This window comes from Mchenga conophoros, linkage group LG20 (genome assembly GCF_057382185.1).
Source record: "Mchenga conophoros isolate Kocher_MC1m ecotype Shallow Benthic linkage group LG20, M_conophoros_male_GT1.1, whole genome shotgun sequence".
Lineage (NCBI taxonomy): Eukaryota > Metazoa > Chordata > Actinopteri > Cichliformes > Cichlidae > Mchenga > Mchenga conophoros.
The window spans coordinates 35818037-35839194 of record NC_140545.1 but is presented as its reverse complement, the minus strand read 5'-3'; the positions used below and the strand labels follow the sequence as shown (position 1 = coordinate 35839194).

The following is a 21158-nucleotide window of genomic DNA, read 5'->3' as shown; positions in this document are numbered from 1 at the left end:
ACCTTGTTTTACAGCTCTCTCACCACACAGCCAGCACTCTGCACTGAACTAAAGACAAACTACAAACAATCTAAACTTGTCTCAGAGACGTTATCAAGCTTTATGTATTTTAGGACTAATAAAATTAACTAATCCGACAGCAGTAACTGTGAAAGGCTGAACGTTGCTCACTGTTGCTTCTGCTATCGTCACACGTTTCACTACCAGGTTACGTGTTTTGAGTATGCTTCTTCTCTTCCCAGCAGAGTTGTGTGGGCTCATCAGTGCACAGGTTATATCAGTAACAGGAACTGAAGGACAAGGCATCACAGTGCGATGCCACTTTTCTTTCTCTGGAAACAGGAAGTTCTTCTGTAAGGAAAATTGCAATCCAGACAATGTTCTTATTGAAACATCTGAGGAAAAAGCACAAAAAGGCAAATATAGCATTGAATATGAAGGTACAGTGCATTCTCCTGTCCTGTTTGTGACCATCAAGCCACTGACCATGTCTGACGCTGGGCGTTACAAGTGTGGTCTGAGCAGTTTCTTTGGGAATTCAGAACAGGAGGTTAAACTCATTGTTAAAGCTGGTGAGTTTTATTAGATTATTATTAACATTTACCAGAAATTGACTTGTTTTAGGATATTTGAAAAATGAAAAGTTCACCTCCGTTTAACAGACGACGTTTCACTGTTGTTCACAGCTCCAACTACCAGCTCACCCAGCTCCACACCTTCGACCACTCTGTCTCAAGGCAGCGAAGGTAAGACGTGAGTTTAAAGGTGCAGAGCTTAAACTGTGTGATGCCTCAAAAACAACATTTTGTGCTGAAAAGCATAAAAATCCCAAGAAAATGCAGATATGTTCAGCAAGTGACTGCATGACAAACTCAAAATTCACAATCAGTTAATAAAACTTAATACATTTTAAAATGGACCTAGTCTGTTTCTAACAGCGGGGTCTTATAGCTCTTTCTCCATTAATGCCATCTTTCTTCTGATTGGTGGCTCGTCACATCCCTTCTCATTTTCCTCAGCCTCGGTCTCTGACACACTCTCAGAGCACTTCCTGCCTCTGGTTGTATGTGTTCCTGTGGTCGTTTTGGTGTTGGCAGCCGTTCTGTTCCTGCGCTGCAAGAAGAAGACACAGAGGAAGGTTGATGGTGAGTGTTCTCCAACTGCATGTTTATCATTTCTTTACTATGAGTTCAAATCAAGACTGTTGTTTGTCTCCGTTTCACAGGAGTAACCCTTGATTACAGAAACACAAAGGTACTGTTTATTTTTATTTATTGTTTTTACTGTCATTGTTGACCATGTGCACTATTTTTTTCTTGAACCTAATCAATGTCTAAACCCAGCAGGAAAGTCAGGAAAGCAAATCCCTCCAACCATCAGCTGACAGGCTCAGTGCAGTAACACAGATTGTTTTAGATACTTGGAATAAAATGCATCCAAACCTAAAAGAAATCTGTCTGAACCTCAGAGAGTGTGAGAATTTCATTTATTTGCATCTCCATCTATACAGAAATGTATTCAGATTACCCCAAAGCAGAATCAAAGAGGGGTTTATTAGAAATGACATCCTCAGCTCTAAGCATATGTGAATGTATCTGTTGCATGAAATGCAGAGTAAACAGAACCACAGCAAAGGGTAGTTTCACCATGAAACCTACAGAACAAAGAGAAAAGCCGAGCTGGCAGCTCACCGTGCTGCCCGCACATCATATCTCAGAGGGATGCCACGCCCGTGTAACTCACACATAGTTGTCACCACTAGATGGCAACACAAGCAGGATTATTTGAAGAGCTGGGCGGAGTTAAAGAAAACTTAAAGTTGTTAGGTGATGGCTCTGTGTCGACAGGGCTAGGACCCCAGAGACAAACTTAAACCAAAACAGCTTTAATGCTGAACGCAAACATAACATAACTGGGAAAAACTCAAAATAAACTAACACCGGTGGACTGGCAAAACACACAGCAAAATAAACAGTAGATCACGACATGGACACAGAGAAACACAGGGCTTAAATACACAGAGGGAGCAATCAGGGAATGAATAACAGGAGGGAAACACAGCTGGGGCAAATCAGAACTGACGAGACAAAGGAAGCACAACCAGACACATTAACATCAGACATGGACTTCCAAAGTAAAACAGGAAACATAAACAGACTCACAGGCAAGCACTAAAACAAAGGGAACAGAGACGTGGGACCAGGGCAGACACAGACACTGACTGGACGTGGAAATACAGCAGACAGGGAAGACAGCAACAAAGGAACACAGACAGAAAACCAAAATGGTAAATGGCCTGTATTGATATAGTGCTTTTACTAGTCCCTAAGGACCCCAAAGCGCTTTACATATCCAGTCATCCACCCATTCACACACTGGTGATGGCAGCTACATGTAGCCACAGCCACCCTGGGGCGCACTGACAGAGGCGAGGCTGCCGGACACTGGCGCCACCGGGCCCTCTGACCACCACCAGTAGGCAACGGGTGAAGTGTCTTGCCCAAGGACACAACGACCGAGACTGTCCAAGCCGGGGCTCGAACCGGCAACCTTTCAATTACAAGGCGAACTCCTAACTCTTGAGCCACAATCGCCCCACACTAAAACTCTAACCAAACCCCACCCAGAGGACCTTAACTTAAGAAAAACCCGTAAAGCAAAGCTAGAATATAAAGAAATAACAAAATCAAATAACCAAAAACACAAAACACTGGGTCACCGACCCAGGAACCCTAACAAAAGTCTGTTTAAGTTTCATTTCAGTGGAAACATTCTCACCCAACAAACTTTTAAAACTGTTGTTTCTATTTTCAGATTGAACCTTATGAAAACTCCGTTTTTCACACACGTGAAGACGCCATCTACGAGAGCCTCGATCCAATCAGGAGTGACCAGGACACAACCTACTCGACACTCTTACACACTCACACGATTCACAAGGGGATTCAAGAGTGATTACAATTATCGGTGAAAAACTGATGTTTTATAAAGTTTTATACCCACGTGTATGATCACACGTCTTATAAAAATAAATAAATAAATAGAAGCTACATGTAGGTCATGGGCGTCAACCTGAGTTTGTGTTTGGGACACATGAGGAAGTGATATTCCTAAATACAATTTGGTCCACAGAAATGATCCAACACCCTCGTAAGCGTCAGCGCACCTGTTGGCACATTATGAAGTAATAGTGAGTTTGTGATTGGCCTCCTGTAACAAACACACTGGTGTGTGTACCGTCTGTGAAATGCGACTCTTACCTCACACTGAAATCGTTCCTTCTCTTACTGTGATTTTTTTACGTTTACTATGTTTATTTTTATTTTACTACTTTGTCCAGATTCTAAGCTTTGTTTCATGTTTTGATAGTTTGAGTAGTATTACGTTCATTTTTATTTGATTTTATTATTTTAGTCTTAAGTCACCTTGACAAGGCTTCACATGCTGTCATTCATTACCCTGTATAATAAAAACTGTTGATTTAAAATCAAATTTCATTGACAGAAACAAACTGATTCTGAACTCGTCAGACAAAACAAATCAGCAAGTGACTCATATACAAGCAGGAAGGAGCGCACTGTCCTCAAAGACTAACACGCTCTTGTCTACGACGGTGTAAACGTGTAAGATGAAAAATGATTGAAAAATATCAAATATCAATGCTAAAATGTAAAAAAGCTTTAAAATGAAATTGCATTTAACTGAATATTAAGCTCAATGCTTTTTCTAGACTATTTAATGTGGTATTAGTGTCTCATGGGGCGTCACAGAGGGGAACTCTAACACCCACCTCAGCTCAAACATGTGAAAAGTGCTTCCACATCCACCCAGCAGGTGTCACTGTTGACCAATAATTTCTTCCTGACTTGTTCAGCATTTGGTGTGCGTCTATTATACACGCTCTAAAACTACATCCTTTACTTTGTTATGAATTTTACAGCATTTATAATATTTACAGCTTCTACAAAATGTGGATTTCAGGTTTTATTGTGATGGATGTGACGTGTGACGTCCACACTGTGAAAGTGTTCGCTTGGTTCGACAGAATATGATTTTCTTCACTCCCTGCACACATTCAGGTCCTTTGATAGAAGCACAAAGCTGACTGTGATCCTTTATGATCATATTTGGAAAACGGACCAGAACAACTGGGTACAGAGACCCAAAGGGTCATTAACAATTTAACAAAAACAACCGCAGAGAATAAAAAGTGAAACAAACTGGAGTTGTTTTGTGTCTCTTTCATCGTGGTGTCTCATAGATGTATGTTTGATTTATATTTAACTGTAACTGAGGCTCCTAACAGTCACACAGAACATGGTGTTAATTAGGAAGCAATAAAGGCAAAGCAGCTAAAGCTAGGCTAGTCTTTTTAGTCACATCTTGATGATGTCACTGACTTCTATCTTCCTGCTTTTGTTTCACAAGAGAGACGATCTGACTGTGGACACGTCAAACACAAAGAGCTGTTCCCTAAATGGGCATTATTACCTCTGATAGGAGCCAAAATATCCAAAATGAGCATCACTCGGCCTGCTGATCAACATTTTTCATAATATATCCACAGACAGTATGAAGTACTGAGCACACTGATGCGGAGCTGCAGACTCTTACTACACAACCACACTGCAGTGACAAAGTGACAAAGGCTTTAACTTCTTGGTGGAAACTAAAAGAAATTCAAACGTGTCAGCAAAACTCTTTTACCTGTTTTTTCCTTAATCTTAGCAGCATTATTTCTTTAAGATTCATTACTAAAGTAAATACATTTCTGTCAGCTGATAAATTAAAACAAACAGATGTCCAAATATATCAAAGAAAGCAGGAAACACGTTTTATTTCTCATTTGCCTTTTTATTTTATTTGAACACTTTCACACCTCTCACTGCTAAGAATGTACTTTACAGCACTTTAAGAATGACATCCAATAATAGTCCAGTACATCATTTTCATGCATTCTCTGTTGAACACCTGCACAGCGTCCAGCACAACGACGGACCTGCAGCTCGCTCCTGCAGGATAAACAACACAATCTATAAAATTTATAAAATTTTAACAACAATATGAGACTCAACATTTAACATGTATCAACCGTCAACATGAATAAACTGTTTACAAAAGTTATAACTTTAAAAGGTTTTCTGAGAAAGCGATTTACAAATGATGATCAGAAGACGGGTGTTGTGTAACGTAACCATGACAGCACAGATCACACAGCAGCTAGTAGTAGTATTGTAATCATATTTTACTCAGTATCAGTAAATGTTTGAGTAAATATGTATTGTCCTTAAACAGTGATGTCACTTCCTTCCTGGCGCTGCTTCACACGTGAGGAGTTCATGAAGGACCAAAACCTTTCAGATCCATGAATTTTTACAGTTTTTAGTGTTTGTTTTTTATCATTTTGTAATCATTTCATTCATATAGTTTGTTATTAAATGAATTACTTTATTCATTTTTTATGTATAAAGTCTTGGAATTTTCACTCCTATTTCTTTCCAAACTGATTTGTTTTGAATGAACAACAACACGTTTGTATAGATAAGTAGGCATGTCATATATCATACAGGGATAAATGTTGCTTATCCAATTGTTGGTGGCAGGAATATTGTTCCTATCGAGGGTCCACGGGGTCAGAAGCAGCGTCCACCCTGAACTGGCTGCCAGTTTATCACAGAGCGCTCTCACACCTGCGACCAGTGTGGAGGACAGACACAGCAAACATGAGGCTGACGGGGGGTCCAACCTAGAATCTGCTTCATGTTCAGTAGCAACATGGACAGAAAGAAATAATGAATGTGAAAGAAAACGTTCATGTTTTCCTTCCTTTATTTGTGATGTTTTCAGTTTCAATCCTCCATAAACGTCTTCTGGCCTGTTTTTCTCTTAAAATTACACTTATAGTCATTTTTTCTTGATGGAAAAGTCTTAGCATGAGCACAAATTTGCTATTCACAGAAAAATTTGTAATTAACAGCGATGTGACTGTGCACCTGGTTGAAGGACCAGGAGATCAAACCTGTGCTTTTTTTCAGACTGTCACAGCCGAGGCCAGAACAGGACGTTTCTGTTTCCTTTCGAGGCTCATGCGTCCTCACGTGTATCTCTAATGAGTTTGAAGTGACGTCAGAAAGTGAAGAGGATTGTTAGCTTCAGTATTCACTCATCTCTGTTCTTTCCTTTTCATGCTCGGAGGATTCCTCCTCTGAGGCCAAATGCTTCTGTTTTAAGTCTCTCCTCTTCTTATCCACCTTTGTTTATAATTCTTTAAGTTTCTCTCTTTCTGGTGTGTTCATGTTTTTAACTCCACAAAGAAAGAGCGTTGAGCTTCTAGGTCCACACTGTGTGTTTCCATGGTCTCCTTGTTGAGGTCACACAGTAGTGACAGACAGCAGAGGGTTGTAAATTTTCTTTCCATCCGGTGACCTCGAGCCGTGAGCCAGCAGCTCCTGGATGGTGATCCAGTTGTCGAGAATGCGACGATTCCTCCTCTTTGTGATTTTCTTCTGGCTCAGCTGCAGGATGTTGCTGCTGGGTGAGTTATGCTGCACATTAAACTGGAGGCTCTGGGATAAATGGGGCTCTTCAGCGCCCCCTGTTGATGACAAAAGATCCCTGAAAATAAAAAGACTGTGATCAGTGCCTTCACGAACTTCACGTAATGAAGTAAATGTGTCATTTTCCTTCTTTTTCTCTATTTTGTTTTTGTGTAAACACTTTTTTAAGCCACTTGTCTACTGCACGATTGAGTCCTGTGGCTCTCACCAGTAGGATGTATTCTGCCCCCTGGTGGACATAAACAGTTGCTTCAAGCTGTTAAAATAAAATGTAAAAAAAACTAAACATGCAGACACAGAGGGTGGCTGTAGCTCAGGTGGCAGAGCAGGTCAGCCACTAATCAGAAGGTCGGTGGTTCGATCCCACTACTACTGTTTGAAGGGAATCCTGAGGAACTCGTCGGAGCCACAGATACGACATTTCAGCGCATAACGAAGTTACGCAATATTTAAAGCTACACATAAAATCAAAAAGCTGCACTGCATTGTAATATCAGTATGTGTGTAATAGTACAATATGAATTATTCAGTATTGAAAACGTGTTCATTACGTGTCCTCCTGTAATCTGCCGTCACTCATCAGTTGAGCACCGTGAGATGGACCAATGAAGTCAGACCTGTGTTTTAAAAACATTGATTTGCAGCACCAGTGTCTCTATAAATATTTTAGTTTGAAGGTATGTGAGGTTTCCGCTCTTCTCTCCTGACCTCTGACCCTTTAAAGGTCTGTGCTGACAGGATTTCACAGGTGATCTCAAGGATCTCGGGTCTGTAATGGTTCACTGACCCACAAAGAATTCACCGTTTTAGTGTCTGTATTTACAGAAAACCACGATGGCCGTTTGACTGATGGATTGTTGGTCCGGATTAATGAGGAGTTTGTCTTTGGGATGTTTTATGGATTTTCACACCAACTGTGCTGATGAATACAGAGGTGGGTAAACATGGCACACCACAACGTTTTAAACATTAGTCAAAAGTAAATGTGTCATTTCAACACCATCATTTCTTCCGACAGACGACAGTTGAAAAGACCTCTGACAGTGATGAACTTCATGCTCTGAGGATAAATGTGGCACCTTTTATGTTTGTATCTGTAATAATGACTGAACTTCTGGGGTGTCGTTGTAGATTTCGCCCCGTACCTGTCTCCTCTCATGTAGTCCAGGCGGCTCTGCATCATGAACTCTCTTCTTCTTCTGTACTCTCGAGCTCTCAGCAGCTGCTGCTTCCTCTCCTCTTTGCTCCAGTATCGACCCTGTGCAGAGGACAGAAACCAGTTTAAAGCTGGTTCAATGAGACTTTGTCATGTTTATTGGGCTCAGAAGCAAAATATAAGGGCTAAAGTACTTCTGTTTTATGTAAACTAGGATTTAATGACAGTTGAAAATGATGTCACAGCATGTTTGTGGCGATGAATCGAGATTTGCTCGTCAGAAAACAAGTAACAGCACATACTGGACATACTTTTTGTTTGAATCTCAGCTCTTTTAGTCCAGTGACATGTTGTCATTAATGTTTGCACACTCTACCTGTTTCATTTCACTGGCAGCGTCGTCGTCTGTCGTCATGCCGCTGCGTTCCTCGCGGATCTTCATGGCTCTGGCCTTCAGCAGACGATCTCTGACCGGCCGCTTGGCCACATAACGAGTCCCATCGCTGCGAATCTTTACCTGGACACGAAAAGAACACCTAGCATCTCATGTCAACGGAAGACCAGACATTTAAAGTTTCAGCTCTCTGGAAGGTTTGAAATGTTTCTGTTGTTGCATGCTGCTGTTGGATCTCTTGCTTTTCTTCAGCCTTGAGTCTTTAAGCTGAATGTAGAAAGTTTATTTTCTATTGATTACGTAGCTCCAGTAGCTCAGTTGTCTTTAGCTGAAAATCGTGTAAATCACTTGACATCATTTTCAGTGCTTTACAGTAGTGAACCATGTTAAACTGGGCCACAGAGGCTTCTGTATCATTTTGATGAACAACTAATTTCTTTTTTAGATTTTTTTGAATGTCCCGTCCAGCACTGTAGCAATCAAGTAGACCGTTACAGCTTTTGCTATACTGGTCCACTTGACTGACATATTTTATTTGACCTTTGTTATTATTGTTATTATTTATTTTTATTGTTTTCATTTGGACTTATTACAATTAGAACAGAGAAGACAGGGGGAGGAGAGGTTGGGAAGAGAGTTAACAGAAGGAGAGCAAAAGAAAAATAGAGCAGAAGAAGGATGGAGAGAGAACAGACACTGACAACCTGCTTGATCACCTGCTGAGAGGAAAAAAAGAAACCACCAAAAAGAATAAAAACACAGCAGGGAAACAATTAATCTCTTTCCTGGTGATCATGATCAAAAACAACAATCTTGTAGTTGTTATTAAGGCCAGAGGGTTTTCTCAGACATCAAATGATATCCAGCCTTGTAGGAGAGGAACCTGTGATGAGTCCCTTGATATGCTGGACTGGTCATTTTGCAGCTACTCCACCAGTTTATTCTTTTCCCTTCAGTGCTATTGCACCGTTTACCTTCCACTCCATGCGCTGTGGAGACGCGTTTGGTGATGAGTGAGTCAGTCCAAGAGGTAAGGCCAGTCCTAACCGTGAGGCACCTGCACGGTGGTCCTCCAGACCACAGGGGGCGCTGTTCACACTCCTGGGGCTTGCCGGCCCACTGCTGCCTGTGGCTACCCCCCTCTCCTCCCCGTCTGCCCTGCCGCTGTCTCTCACTCGGTCCAGGGGGTCCACCAGACCCTCGGAGGGCAGGGTCATGCAGCTCTGATAGCGTTCTAACGGTTTGCTGTGTCTGTGCTGCCTCCGGGTGAAATAGGGGCTCGACTCTGCACTTCCACCTTCAGGTCTGTAGGGGGCTCCACCTGCAGTCATAGAAGTGATGGAAATGATCATCAAAAACCAGAAAGAAGTTTTGCACGTTACCCACAAACATCAGTTTAAAGGAAAGTGTTCTTTAGCTCATATGCTTGTTTCTTCATTATAAACCTGTGGAAAGGCTCTTAAAATGACCCCGATATGCTTACAGAGAAAGATTATACCTGCTCTGGAGCTCCGCCCTCCATCAGCCATACCCCTCCTAGAAGCTGACCCCGTTTCTCTGGTCAGAGATCTGATGAAGGCAAAATACATCAAAATATCCACTATTATTAAAACATATCACAAAGGTCAATATGCATATGGAAATAGAAAGAACGCTCATTGCAGCAAAACCAACACCTGAACTTTGAAGGCGTAGAGGGGGTGGAGCTTGAGCCGTTTGCAAAGTTTCCATTGGAGGTTTCGTACTTCCTGTAGGTGCTCGGGGAGAAGGAGCAGCTGAGGTTTGAGTGACGCCGCTCTCTGTCTCGGTCCCTCCTGTGACATCGAGGCGTGAGGGGGGAGTTTAGAGGGGGGAGGCGCCTGAGGGGGAGGAGCGGAGGTGGAGAGGTCAGGCGTCTGCCTCCTTCATCTTCATCCTCCTGAAGAGGCGGGATCTGCTCGGTGCTGACCAATGGCGTGCTCCGGCAGCTTTCCCCTCCGGTGTTGTAGGCACTGGTGCTGTCTTTGTCATCCGATCGCTCGCGCTCCGGGAGTTCGTTGATGGCTGACAACTCGTGGTGATGAGGATCGTCATTATCCTCGTTATGCAAATCTATAAGTTCAGAAATAGAAATGAATGAACTGTTAAAAATCAAAACTGCTTTTCTTTGTCTAATGACACCAAAGTAAACTGGATACATAAATGATGGCTTGTTGTTTTATCACAGTTTTTTTCCTAGTATAATTCTGTGTCATAATTCACATGTTTCCTAAAGACGTCCGGATGTTATATGTTTCCTACCCTGGTGCTGGTTGTTACCTCCTTCAGAGGGTCCTGGTCGGCCCGCTCCACCTGCCACCGTCTCCTCCTCCATCATCCAGGCTTTCAGACATCTCTCCCTGAGCTGCTGCATCTTTTGCGCTCGGAGAATGTTGCGGCACTTAAACTCCAGGTGGCGCAGCTCCTCCTCGATCAACGCCAACTCGTGCTCACTTGGCATCTCTTTGCTGTTCACGTCCACTACCGATTCAGAAGCTGTGCCTTCAGCTTCCTCTGCTGCCTCGTCCCCCTCCTCTCGGCCTTTAACTTCTGCTTCAGTGGTTTCCTTTTCCAGCTCTCTCCGGCGTCTTTCCAAATGTCTCTCATACTGATATTTGATCTCTAACAGCTCTTGGTAACGCTGGCACTCTTCCTCCGTCAGGCCCGGCATCATCATGGTCATTGTCAGAGGCTGGTGATGGTGGTGGTAATGCTGCAGGTTGGACATGAGGTGTAACATCAGATAGAGCTCATTAACTATGATGGTGCGTAACCACAAATACATGTATTGACAATCGGCTTTTTTATTGACGATAAATATGAATAATGATTTCATATTTTCTGAGGATACCCAAAATACAAAGTCTGGGTTTGGGTCCTTTCAGTGCAAAATAATCTACCAGAAACATTTATTAGTATGGTTTTAAATACTAAATCAATGGTGTATCCAATGACAGATCTCAGGAAATGTTGCTGAGATGTGTTGCGTGTAGTTGCTGCTTCACAACTCTGGTCTGTGCTTAAATGTCAGAGAGATGCTTCAGATGTTTCTGATAGAATTTCCTTCATAGCTGCATTATGGTTGGTAACACAGTACCATTATATCTGACAAGCACTGGTAGGTGTTTGCTTTTGCATTCCCATTTCAGTGGAAGTGTTGGTCCCATGGCTTGTTGCTATGAAACAACTCAAGAGTACCACTTCAGATAACAGCTTTGAGGGTTTCCTGGTGCAGCGTCACAGCTGAGCATGCAGTACATCCCACAGAGAGTCTGCCTGCATTATTAGGGACATCTTAAAGAAACGTTTTATTATTCTGCAGTTTTTATAAATCTGTTTTCTTCCTCTTATACAACTCGGGGCCCAGCTACCATAGAGTGAGAGCACATCCTGGACAGGTTACCAGTCTGTCACAGAGTAGTCAGCCATTCACACTCACATGTTACACACATTCTTGACGCATACAGTCAGTTTAAAATGAAACTAGTTAACCTAAACCCCAAAATGACTTTGCACTGTTGGAAACAACACACAGACTGGATTTGAACCCAGGACGTCCTTGCTGTAAGGCAAAAGTAACTGCTGTACCTCCATGCTGCTCATTTCATAATGCACCATAGAAATCCCAAAGCCAACAGTGCAGGAGTCCATCAGAGTACTCTGATCCATGTCAGTGGTACTCAGTTTCAAGCCCATTGTTTCCTGCAGAAGTATTTTACAAACACCTCACAAATGATCGTGGTCTCCAGGGTAAGACAAACCATCTGTGGCTGCACAGTTGTGCTGATGTATGTGACTGTTTTCAGACAAAGTGGATAGTACCAGGGTTAGAGCTTTTTATTTATTGACAATAAGTCAACAACATGATCACCTAATAGGATTTGAACTTAGTATACCTTATGGTGGTGATGGTGGTGAGGACTGTATGCTGCTGCTGCTGTTCCTCCTCCAGCTCCCCAGTCCAGACCTGGGAGAGAGTCAGAGCTGAGCTGGAGATCGCGCAGGTGGAGGAAAGGAGGGGTGACGTCTCCTCGACCATGCCCAGGGCTGGGACCGAGGCCAGGACTTGGTCTAGGACTTGGCCTGGGTACAGAAATATGAGCAGAAAAACACTTAAAGTCAAATTGTAGCTTGTGAGTTTGTCATTTTTTTCTTAATAATTTGAATAAACTTTCTTTCTCTGGTACCTGGGGCTGGGTCCAGGTCTGAACTTCCTGGTGCTGCCTGGTGTGTTGGTGGTGTTGGTGTTACAGGCACTGGTCTGATCACCCAGCAGGTCATGTTCAGATGTATCCTCATAGCGGGTGCTGTCATCTGTCCGACCCACCCCGCTGTCCAGCTCCTGGCTGTTGGACAGCAGAGGTGCCAAGTTCAGCAGAGGAGGGAGGGGGACCGGTGGCTCTTTGTCGTCCTTCTCTCCTCGCTCGCCGTCCTCTCCTTCATCCTCTTCATCTTCCACCTCACCGTCTCTGCCTCCCCCTGCTCCTCCTAAAGGAAAGGATGACCTGCCTTCTCCTCCTTGGTGGAGGCGGTAGTAGCCAGTATTATGAGAGGAGTTGAGAGAGCATGAAATGTGTGGGTTTGAAGGAAAGTCTGCTCCCTCTAGAGTCAGTTCCATGTCCTCCTCTGGATCGATGGGGTTTTCATTCTGGAAGCAAAGAGACACAAGCCAGTCCAGGTGAAAATGAACTAAAGAGGTCAAGAGCCATGCTGCAGCGAGACAAATCCTTTTGTAACAGTTTCTCAGGTTAGGCAACGATTTTCAGCACAGAGTGTTAGCTCAGTGTGCAGACTGTAGCTGAGGGTTAACAGGAGCTGCACAGCGTCACACATCACTGAGTACAGAGAGCTAAAAGTTACATTTCCCCACTAGTGTCAGTACAACAGAGTAGAAACGTGCTGCCAGCTCCATTCTTGGGTTATAATGGGAGTATTCTGTGGGAGCTGCTGTAACAGGTTTGTTGTTGACAAGAAAAATGAATTCATGTGACTTTAATGTGCTTTATTGACGCTGCAGATTTCTTATTAGAGAGCTCATGCATCAGTGTTTCCTTATGAAATTGATTTTTTGACTTTGACTAATGTCAACATTGTACTGTCGTCTGTTAAAATCTGCACACAGTACTGATTTGTTGAGTGTGTGTGCGTGCGTGCGTGTGTGTGTGTGTGTGTTTAAACCCTCACGCTTTCAGTAGCTTGGTTGTTTTTTCACTGTCTACATAAATTCACATTGTTAGCTAAAAACTATTAAATGAACACTGAAATGTGTTGTGGCCCAGCGACTTACTCAAAACCCACAGAAACCAGCTGGTTAGGAAGGCCACCTGAAGATGGTAAATATTTATAATGAGAGATATTTCAGAGCTGCTTCCATCCATCCATCCATCTTCATCCGCTTTGTCCGGGGCCGGGTCGCGGGGGCAGCAGCCTAAGCAAAGAGGCCCAGACCTTCCTCTCCCCAGCCACCTCCTCCAGCTTATCCGGGGGAACACCAAGGCGTTCCCAGGCCAGCCGAGAGATATAATCTCTCCAGCGTGTCCTGGGTCTGCCCCGGGGCCTCCTCCCGGTGGGACATGCCTGCATTTCAGAGCTCCTAAAGTCTAAAAATGTATTTTATGTGATTGGACTGAAGAGGGTCTAATCCACTATGAGCCTTTATTTACAAGAGCTTGGACTTTTTGTGAGCATCTTGACAGAAGGAATATTTCACCTTCATTTTCCTCTGTTGATCCATTTCTTCCCTTTTCAGCTCTGAAACCCACTTTTTTCCCCTCCTGTGGCATTTTACGAGTTTTTATAGGGATTTTCTTTGTTTTTATCATTTATTTTTATCTTTTTATTGATTTATTTTTTATTCATTTTAAGAAGTGTGTTCATCTACTATTCTTTGTTTTATACAGTCATTATAAAAAGCTTTCATATTTGCACTGATGCCTGCGGCATGTGACAGAGGCAAGAGGTAAATAGCTCCTCATCTGCAGGAATGTGATGGTCAGTAACTGTAGTGCTGACGGCAGCATCCAGATGTTTTATTCTGATTAGACAGATGGGTGTCAGAACTAAAGCAGCCATAGTTTGTCCATTGAATAAAAGAAAATATTGCTTAGAATTTTCCAGAAAGATGAATCTTGTGTTTTGATCGTCTCTTTTCTTTGTCATATAAACTGGAGTCGGCTGTTATCAGTGGCTTTCTTAAACCTCACTCTGAACTTCCAACACTTTGAGCTTTTAGGTTTGTTGGACATGTGATCGTTTGTGCTGACAGCGTGTTGCTGTTTATTCCACAGTAGGAAGTGCGAAACAGGATGTTTGTGGATTCGAATGCTTTTATTGTTACGTAAGCTTTTTACATGATTTTACACACGAGTTACATGATGGTGGAATGAACTGCTGCATGCATGAGATATGCAAAACATAAACGAAGACATGCAGATGTCATAAATGTGTGTGTTGGTAACTGAGTGACGGCTCACTCATCTGGTTGATGTGAGTACACACACACACACTCTGTGAACATCATCCATAAGTATGTATGTGCAGGTGTGTTTGAGCTGACATGTGTGAATATGGTGGGCTGCCGTCCTTCCTCTGTCAGCAGATATGGACACACTGTGGGACCTGCTGTCATCCCAGAGACATTTATCATGGCAGTGTGTGTGTGTGAGTGTGTGTGTGTGTGTGTGTGTGTGTGTGTGTGTGTGTGTGTGTGTGTGTGTGTGTGGGGTGTTCACTGCTCGTAGACTTAAATTACACCTTTCTTGGCTGCTACTTCAAAGCACATTGTGCGCTGATGGGCACGACAGTAGAAAACGTTAAAGGCAGGCTGTAAGCTCCCATCCAATCAGAAGGTACGGGGAATTCACTGTGCAGTATCACATATGAGGCTGTGGAGTTTGGGGGTTTCCCATGAAGAGGAAATCTAAATCAGCATTAAGGATTCAACAATGATAAGCAGACAGTAGCTTCAGTGTGAGGTTTTCATTAGTTAGCACTCCGTAAAGCATGAAGAACCACACACACGTGAAACGGATCAGCCACAGACTCCATGTGCTTAAAGCTCCTGCAGACGGCCCAACCTCACGGTAGCCTAACAGTGGTTGGTAAAGTAGTGACGGCAGCCTGGGCATCAATACGCCATCAAGCAGGTCGTTTTAAGCTCCGAGTTTGTAGGTGACGTGTTTGTGTTTTTTCTATTTATACCATTTTCATTTGACAGCTTTTCAGATTGCAGTGTCCTTCTCATTTCCTTTGTTGGTCTGCTCTTATCCTGTAGTTCCTGTTTGTCCTGTTTTTTGATTCCCCTACTGCGAGTCCCGTTTTCACTTAAAGCACGAAGCTGTCCTCGCTCGTCTTCTCTGGGATCCTTCTTCCTGTTTTCACATTTCAAAACTTGACATCAGGCTTTCACACCTTCTTCTTTCTCCTTCCTGCATCATGTTGGCAGCAGGAGCTGACTGTTTGTTATTTGAGTCTATATTCACTCTGTAACAGATTACAAACAACGTCTAACTCAAATTTGGTTCCTTTTTAGTCTGGACTCGAGGTTAATTACCTTTATTTTACTGCGTCTCACCATCACTGTGTTTTAGAGCAGCTGTTTCATATGCACAGCGTTTCATGCACAAGAACTATAGAATGAGATACATTAAGATTGACTGCCAGCTGTGTTATGCCAGTCTCTATTCTCTGACAAACAGAGAGGAACTGTTGGGGTGCCTGAGTCGTCGACCCAGAGTTCTGAGTGTTCATTATTAAATGACAAAGAAAGTCGCCTTGATGCGACTTTTGTTGTGATTTGGCGCTATGTAAATAAAATAGAATTGAATTATTATTGGACTTTGATTTTTGCTTTGTTTATCACTTCCAGTCGTTTGGTTTCTTTGTCACAGTTGTGTTTTCGGGTTCTGTTCTGTTGCTGTATCTGTTTGAATAGTGAGTGTGTGCAAGTGCAGAAACCTTCTAGTTCAAAATAGCAAGAGAGTGTTGTTTGAAGAGGTGTGTGTGTGTGTGTGTGTGTGTGTGTGTGTGTGTGTGTGTGTGTGTGTGTGTGTGTGTGTGTGTGTGTGTCCCAATGGCTGATACATTTACAGCTCAGTGATGATCAAAAGGAAACTAAAGGTTTTGCCTAATTCATGTGACCCTGAAACATTATATGGTGCATTTCATCATGATTGTAGCGAGACAGGAAAGGTCACCAGAGCTCCAGACTTAATATTTGAACAAAAAGATCAATTTACTGTCAACCCAGCTGTTGGGTTTCCATCTGCATTGGTCACAAACTGATGGATAGAAGCAGCAAACACATATTGTTCCTGTTGGAGGAAACCAGGACTGTAAGCACGCTGTGAACTAGAATATGATTTTTATGAAGGTTTCCTCTCATGTCGGCCACCCACAGCAGCACAAGTGACAGAAAGTAGGTTAGTAAACTGGGCTGCAGGCGAGCTGAGTGATGAAACAGGAGCAACAGTGTTCAACCTGAAGTTACAGAGCTCCTGTTCTGTTCCCGAAAAGGAAGGAAAGCACTGTCATTTATTTATTTACACACTGGTTGAATTAGGATTATTTTATTAACTATTAAGCAAATTCAGGTGGTTGAAGAGTCTGACTAGGATGCATTATGGACACAACACCAGGAAAGACCGAGGAGGGACTGGATAGATGATGAATCAAAGTTTGTAGGATTCATCCTCTGGGGACAATTTAGTGCCCTTCAGTGTTTTTAAACACAGTTAGGACCTTCATCAGTGTTAAAGAGGACTAGTATTCATCAGTAGAAGTATGTGCACTTCTTTAGGAGGCTGGTTGAATGGTGTTGCTACCTCTATGTCGGGCCTGGCCAGCAGCAGGGAGAAGTTGATGCTGTCCTCTCGGGTCAAAATGGCCACGGCTTCCTCCCTGTTCTGAATATCCACGCCGTTAATCTGGAAGAGAAGAGAGGAGTTATTTTAGAATCATTAGAAGGAATAAAAAAGGTAGCTGTCCTTTTTTTAAACTAGTCTTTTGTTTAATGTTTTCTTATTTTAAAATACCCACACTGGTGGATTTCCCACACTTGTAGGGAGACAGCACATCTGTTTTAAAGGGCCTTCCTCCCTGTGGGGATGGATGTCATGGGAACTGGTGCTTGCATCATCTGTCCACAGCAGGATTACCATGGTGATGGTGCTGCTGTTCTATTCTTATCACATCGCAGCTTTACCTTTAGCCCGACACTGTTTTCACAGGGTCGTGAGTCGGCGGGTTGAGAGTAGAAATGTCAGGAAGATAAATTTTATTCATATTTGGCTTTGACAGGCAAACTCTGAGAACAGTCAGATGTTAAAAGGCTTAATTAACCTTCCACTTAAGTCACCTCAGACAGTAAAGTGGTTGAGAGCACTACTACTCAGTCTTTGTCACATGTAATGAATTTTGAATTTTGTATCTCTCTACATTTTTTGGAGGAAAAATCCGAAATTTCACCCGTCCATCTGCAGCACTCATGTTCTCATGCTGTTACTTGTTCTCTTAGGTTTAGAAATAATAGGAGGGAGGTATGGGGTCTTCACACACCCCCGTTCTCTGCTAGTCATCGGGGCGGGGGGGCTGGGAGGAGATGTTAGCTGTCCGATTGGCCTCCCCGATGCTGCGGAGCCTGGGACGGTCTGCTTGCCTCCACCCCGGGGGGAAGGGTAACATCTCTTGGGTCTGGGTTCTGTTTCCCCCTCTGGGGGCGAGGGTACCTGGACCCGGGGTATAGAGTATGTTTGGGGAGTGTGATTGTGTGTACATGTCCATTTATGTCAATCCTTACGTTGGGTGAGTGCTGAGTGTTTGTATATGTGTGCATGAGGGTGGGAATGCATGTTTGTGTCTGTGTGTGCCTGTTTGTCTGTGTCTATATGTCAGGTCGGGTCTTAGACTCCACCTCTCTGGGAACTCCCAGGCCCTCCAAGGCCTATCTCCCCTCACCACACTCCCTGCCGGTGACTGATGCCCTTAGGGGTCGGTGCGTTGGTGGTTCTTGGTGTCCGGGGCTGGGCACTCAGGTATGTACCGGCTCACTCCCGGTGGCTACCTGGAGGGGCCTGGCACCTGTTGCTCGGTCAGGCCTCCTCCGGGGTGCGGGGGGCCCTCCCGCAGAGTGAACTGTGCCTGCGGCTCGGTTCACTCTGGCACAGCTGGCTGCTGGCAGAGCCGGCGGGCACGCCGGTGCAGGTCCCTCTAGCTTCTGCTCGGTGGCTCCTGGGTGACCCCTCATCTGGGGATCCTCAGCCCTTCCCATGAGGGTGGCACGATGCCCCTCCGGTGGTCCTCCTTGGGCTCTCGCACTCTGGGGCCTCTGGATGTCTGGGGCCTGGATCTCCTCCATGCCTGCTTCATGCCCTGGGGGACGGGGCTATGGCGCCCTACATTCTCTTGCAGACCATTACATGGGGAAACCATTTGAATACAAGCGCTGATCCACACAGGTGTGCACACGGGTGTTCACTGCTCGTAGACTTAAATTACACCTTTCTTGGCTGCTACTTCAAAGCACATTGTGCGCTGATGGGCACGACAGTAGAAAACGTTAAAGGCAGGCTGTAAGCTCCCATCCAATCAGAAGGTACGGGGAATTCACTGTGCAGTATCACATATGAGGCTGTGGAGTTTGGGGGTTTCCCATGAAGAGGAAATCTAAATCAGCATTAAGGATTCAAAAATGATAAGCAGACAGTAGCTTCAGTGTGAGGTTTTCATTAGTTAGCACTCCGTAAAGCATGAAGAACCACACACACGTGAAACGGATCAGCCACAGACTCCATGTGCTTAAAGCTCCTGCAGACGGCCCAACCTCACGGTAGCCTAACAGTGGTTGGTAAAGTAGTGACGGCAGCCTGGGCATCAATACGCCATCAAGCAGGTCGTTTTAAGCTCCGAGTTTGTAGGTGACGTGTTTGTGTTTTTTCTATTTATACCATTTTCATTTGACAGCTTTTCAGATTGCAGTGTCCTTCTCATTTCCTTTGTTGGTCTGCTCTTGTCCTGTAGTTCCTGTTTGTCCTGTTTTTTGATTCCCCTACTGCGAGTCCCGTTTTCACTTAAAGCACGAAGCTGTCCTCGCTCGTCTTCTCTGGGATCCTTCTTCCTGTTTTCACATTTCAAAACTTGACATCAGGCTTTCACACCTTCTTCTTTCTCCTTCCTGCATCATGTTGGCAGCAGGAGCTGACTGTTTGTTATTTGAGTCTATATTCACTCTGTAACAGATTACAAACAACGTCTAACTCAAATTTGGTTCCTTTTTAGTCTGGACTCGAGGTTAATTACCTTTATTTTACTGCGTCTCACCATCACTGTGTTTTAGAGCAGCTGTTTCATATGCACAGCGTTTCATGCACAAGAACTATAGAATGAGATACATTAAGATTGACTGCCAGCTGTGTTATGCCAGTCTCTATTCTCTGACAAACAGAGAGGAACTGTTGGGGTGCCTGGGTCGTCGACCCAGAGTTCTGAGTGTTCATTATTAAATGACAAAGAAAGTCGCCTTGATGCGACTTTTGTTGTGATTTGGCGCTATGTAAATAAAATAGAATTGAATTATTATTGGACTTTGATTTTTGCTTTGTTTATCACTTCCAGTCGTTTGGTTTCTTTGTCACAGTTGTGTTTTCGGGTTCTGTTCTGTTGCTGTATCGCTGTGTCGGTCTACGTCTCTGTTCCCTCTGTTGCAGTGCCTGCCTGTGAGTCTGTGTTATGTTTCCTGTTTTACTTTGAAAGTCTGTGTCTCATGTTAATGTGTCTGGTTGTGCTTCCTTTGTCTCGTTAGGCCTGAGTTGCCCCAGCTGTTGTCCCTCCTGTTACCCTTTCCCTGATTGCTCCCTCTGTGTGTTTAAGCCCTGTGTTTCTCTGTGTCGCCATCTATCCTTATCTTGCTGTGTGTTCTGTTTGTGTAAGTTTACCTTGGAGTCTTAGTTTTGGTACCTTTTTGGAGTTCAGCATTAAAGCTGTATTTAAGTTCACCTTTTGTCTCCGAGTGTCTGCACACAGCCTTCAGGAGCAGCGGTGGAAGCGCAGGGTGACATGTTGTCTCCCCCACCATTTCTCTCTGGCAGTCTATTTTTAGGGAAGCAGTAACTGGGCTGCTGACAGCTCGCTCTGATTGGACAGAAGTGTCCCAGGGGTCGCAGGTATAAATTTACATAGTTCGATCTGAGTCTGTTTTAACCCTCACAGTCATTAAATCTGGGAGAGGACACGTTTGTGCTTTATTTCTGGAGGACGTGTTTTTGACTTACCTGAAGGACGAAACTCAAAATTTCAAATCAGTTAAAAACAACACCTGTGTTTATTAATAACTGTGCTCTGTAGAAAGTGTGGAAGTGTTTCTTAATCACCTCCCTTTTGTTTTGAGTCTGCGTACCTGCAGTATTCGATCGCCCTCTCTGATGCGTCCGTTCTTGGCTGCGATGCTGTTTGGATTAACCTCGCATGAAAGTGAGAAGTGATACATTACCTCATAAGTTAGGAAAGAGATGCATTAATAATAAATACATGAGTAAGTCACTATAGGCTGGCCTAATTAATAGAAATTAGGAGAGGCTGGTTCTAAGAAGTAATGAATGAAGTCATTAAATGGATGCATTAAATGAGCGGTAACACTGTAGAACACCGTGAATAAGGCGCAGGTACCCTGTACTTGCAGGCAGCAAGTCAGGTTTTAGCAGGAAACAATAAAATAATTACGCTGTTAGACCACATGTACCCTGTGATTATGCACAGTTTTGTTTTTAGTTTTACAGGAAACAATAAAATAATAACAAAAAATAAAATTTTAAGCACTGGGTCATTTCATGGTAAATTTCCAGAAAATCAAGCAATATTTCCCCATTTTACATCTCATGTACCCTGTAAAATCATAAGTACAGGATACTAGAACCTTAGTCACTGCATAACACAAAGCACACCATAGAAACTACAGGATACTTACAGTGTACTTGTTTTATTGTTTTCTGCAAAAGCCTGACTTGCTGCCCTCAAACTGCACATAAGTACAGGGTACTTG

The 21158-nt window shown here is 43.6% G+C and overlaps 2 protein-coding genes across 3 annotated transcripts in view; one reads left to right on the top strand and one right to left on the bottom strand.

The window, feature by feature from the left end:
- Positions 1-4207, top strand: part of LOC146551323 (CMRF35-like molecule 8) — a 4766-nt gene extending 559 nt beyond the window's left edge. The window contains exons 2-6 of one of the 2 annotated variants that reach the window (XM_085258796.1): positions 246-572; positions 687-746; positions 1020-1145; positions 1226-1254; positions 2815-4207. In XM_085258796.1, the coding sequence (XP_085114922.1) occupies positions 246-572; positions 687-746; positions 1020-1145; positions 1226-1254; positions 2815-2955 (683 nt within the window). In that variant the 3' untranslated portion in view covers positions 2956-4207. Of the gene's footprint in view, positions 1-242; positions 573-686; positions 747-1019; positions 1146-1225; positions 1255-2814 lie in introns of both variants that reach the window. The other variant, XM_085258795.1, reaches the window with a different exon arrangement.
- Positions 4208-4854: 647 nt separating this feature from the next.
- LOC146551322 (PDZ domain-containing protein 4-like) overlaps positions 4855-21158 on the bottom strand; it is a 54394-nt gene continuing 38090 nt past the window's right edge. Inside the window, exons 8-18 of the mRNA XM_085258754.1 lie at positions 20517-20579; positions 16948-17049; positions 12313-12773; positions 12022-12208; positions 10406-10838; positions 9784-10198; positions 9606-9676; positions 9082-9428; positions 8090-8230; positions 7703-7815; positions 4855-6615 (exon numbers count right to left, since the gene is read on the bottom strand). Coding sequence (XP_085114880.1) covers positions 6372-6615; positions 7703-7815; positions 8090-8230; positions 9082-9428; positions 9606-9676; positions 9784-10198; positions 10406-10838; positions 12022-12208; positions 12313-12773; positions 16948-17049; positions 20517-20579 — 2577 coding nt within the window. The 3' untranslated portion in view covers positions 4855-6371. The remainder of the gene's footprint in view (positions 6616-7702; positions 7816-8089; positions 8231-9081; positions 9429-9605; positions 9677-9783; positions 10199-10405; positions 10839-12021; positions 12209-12312; positions 12774-16947; positions 17050-20516; positions 20580-21158) is intronic.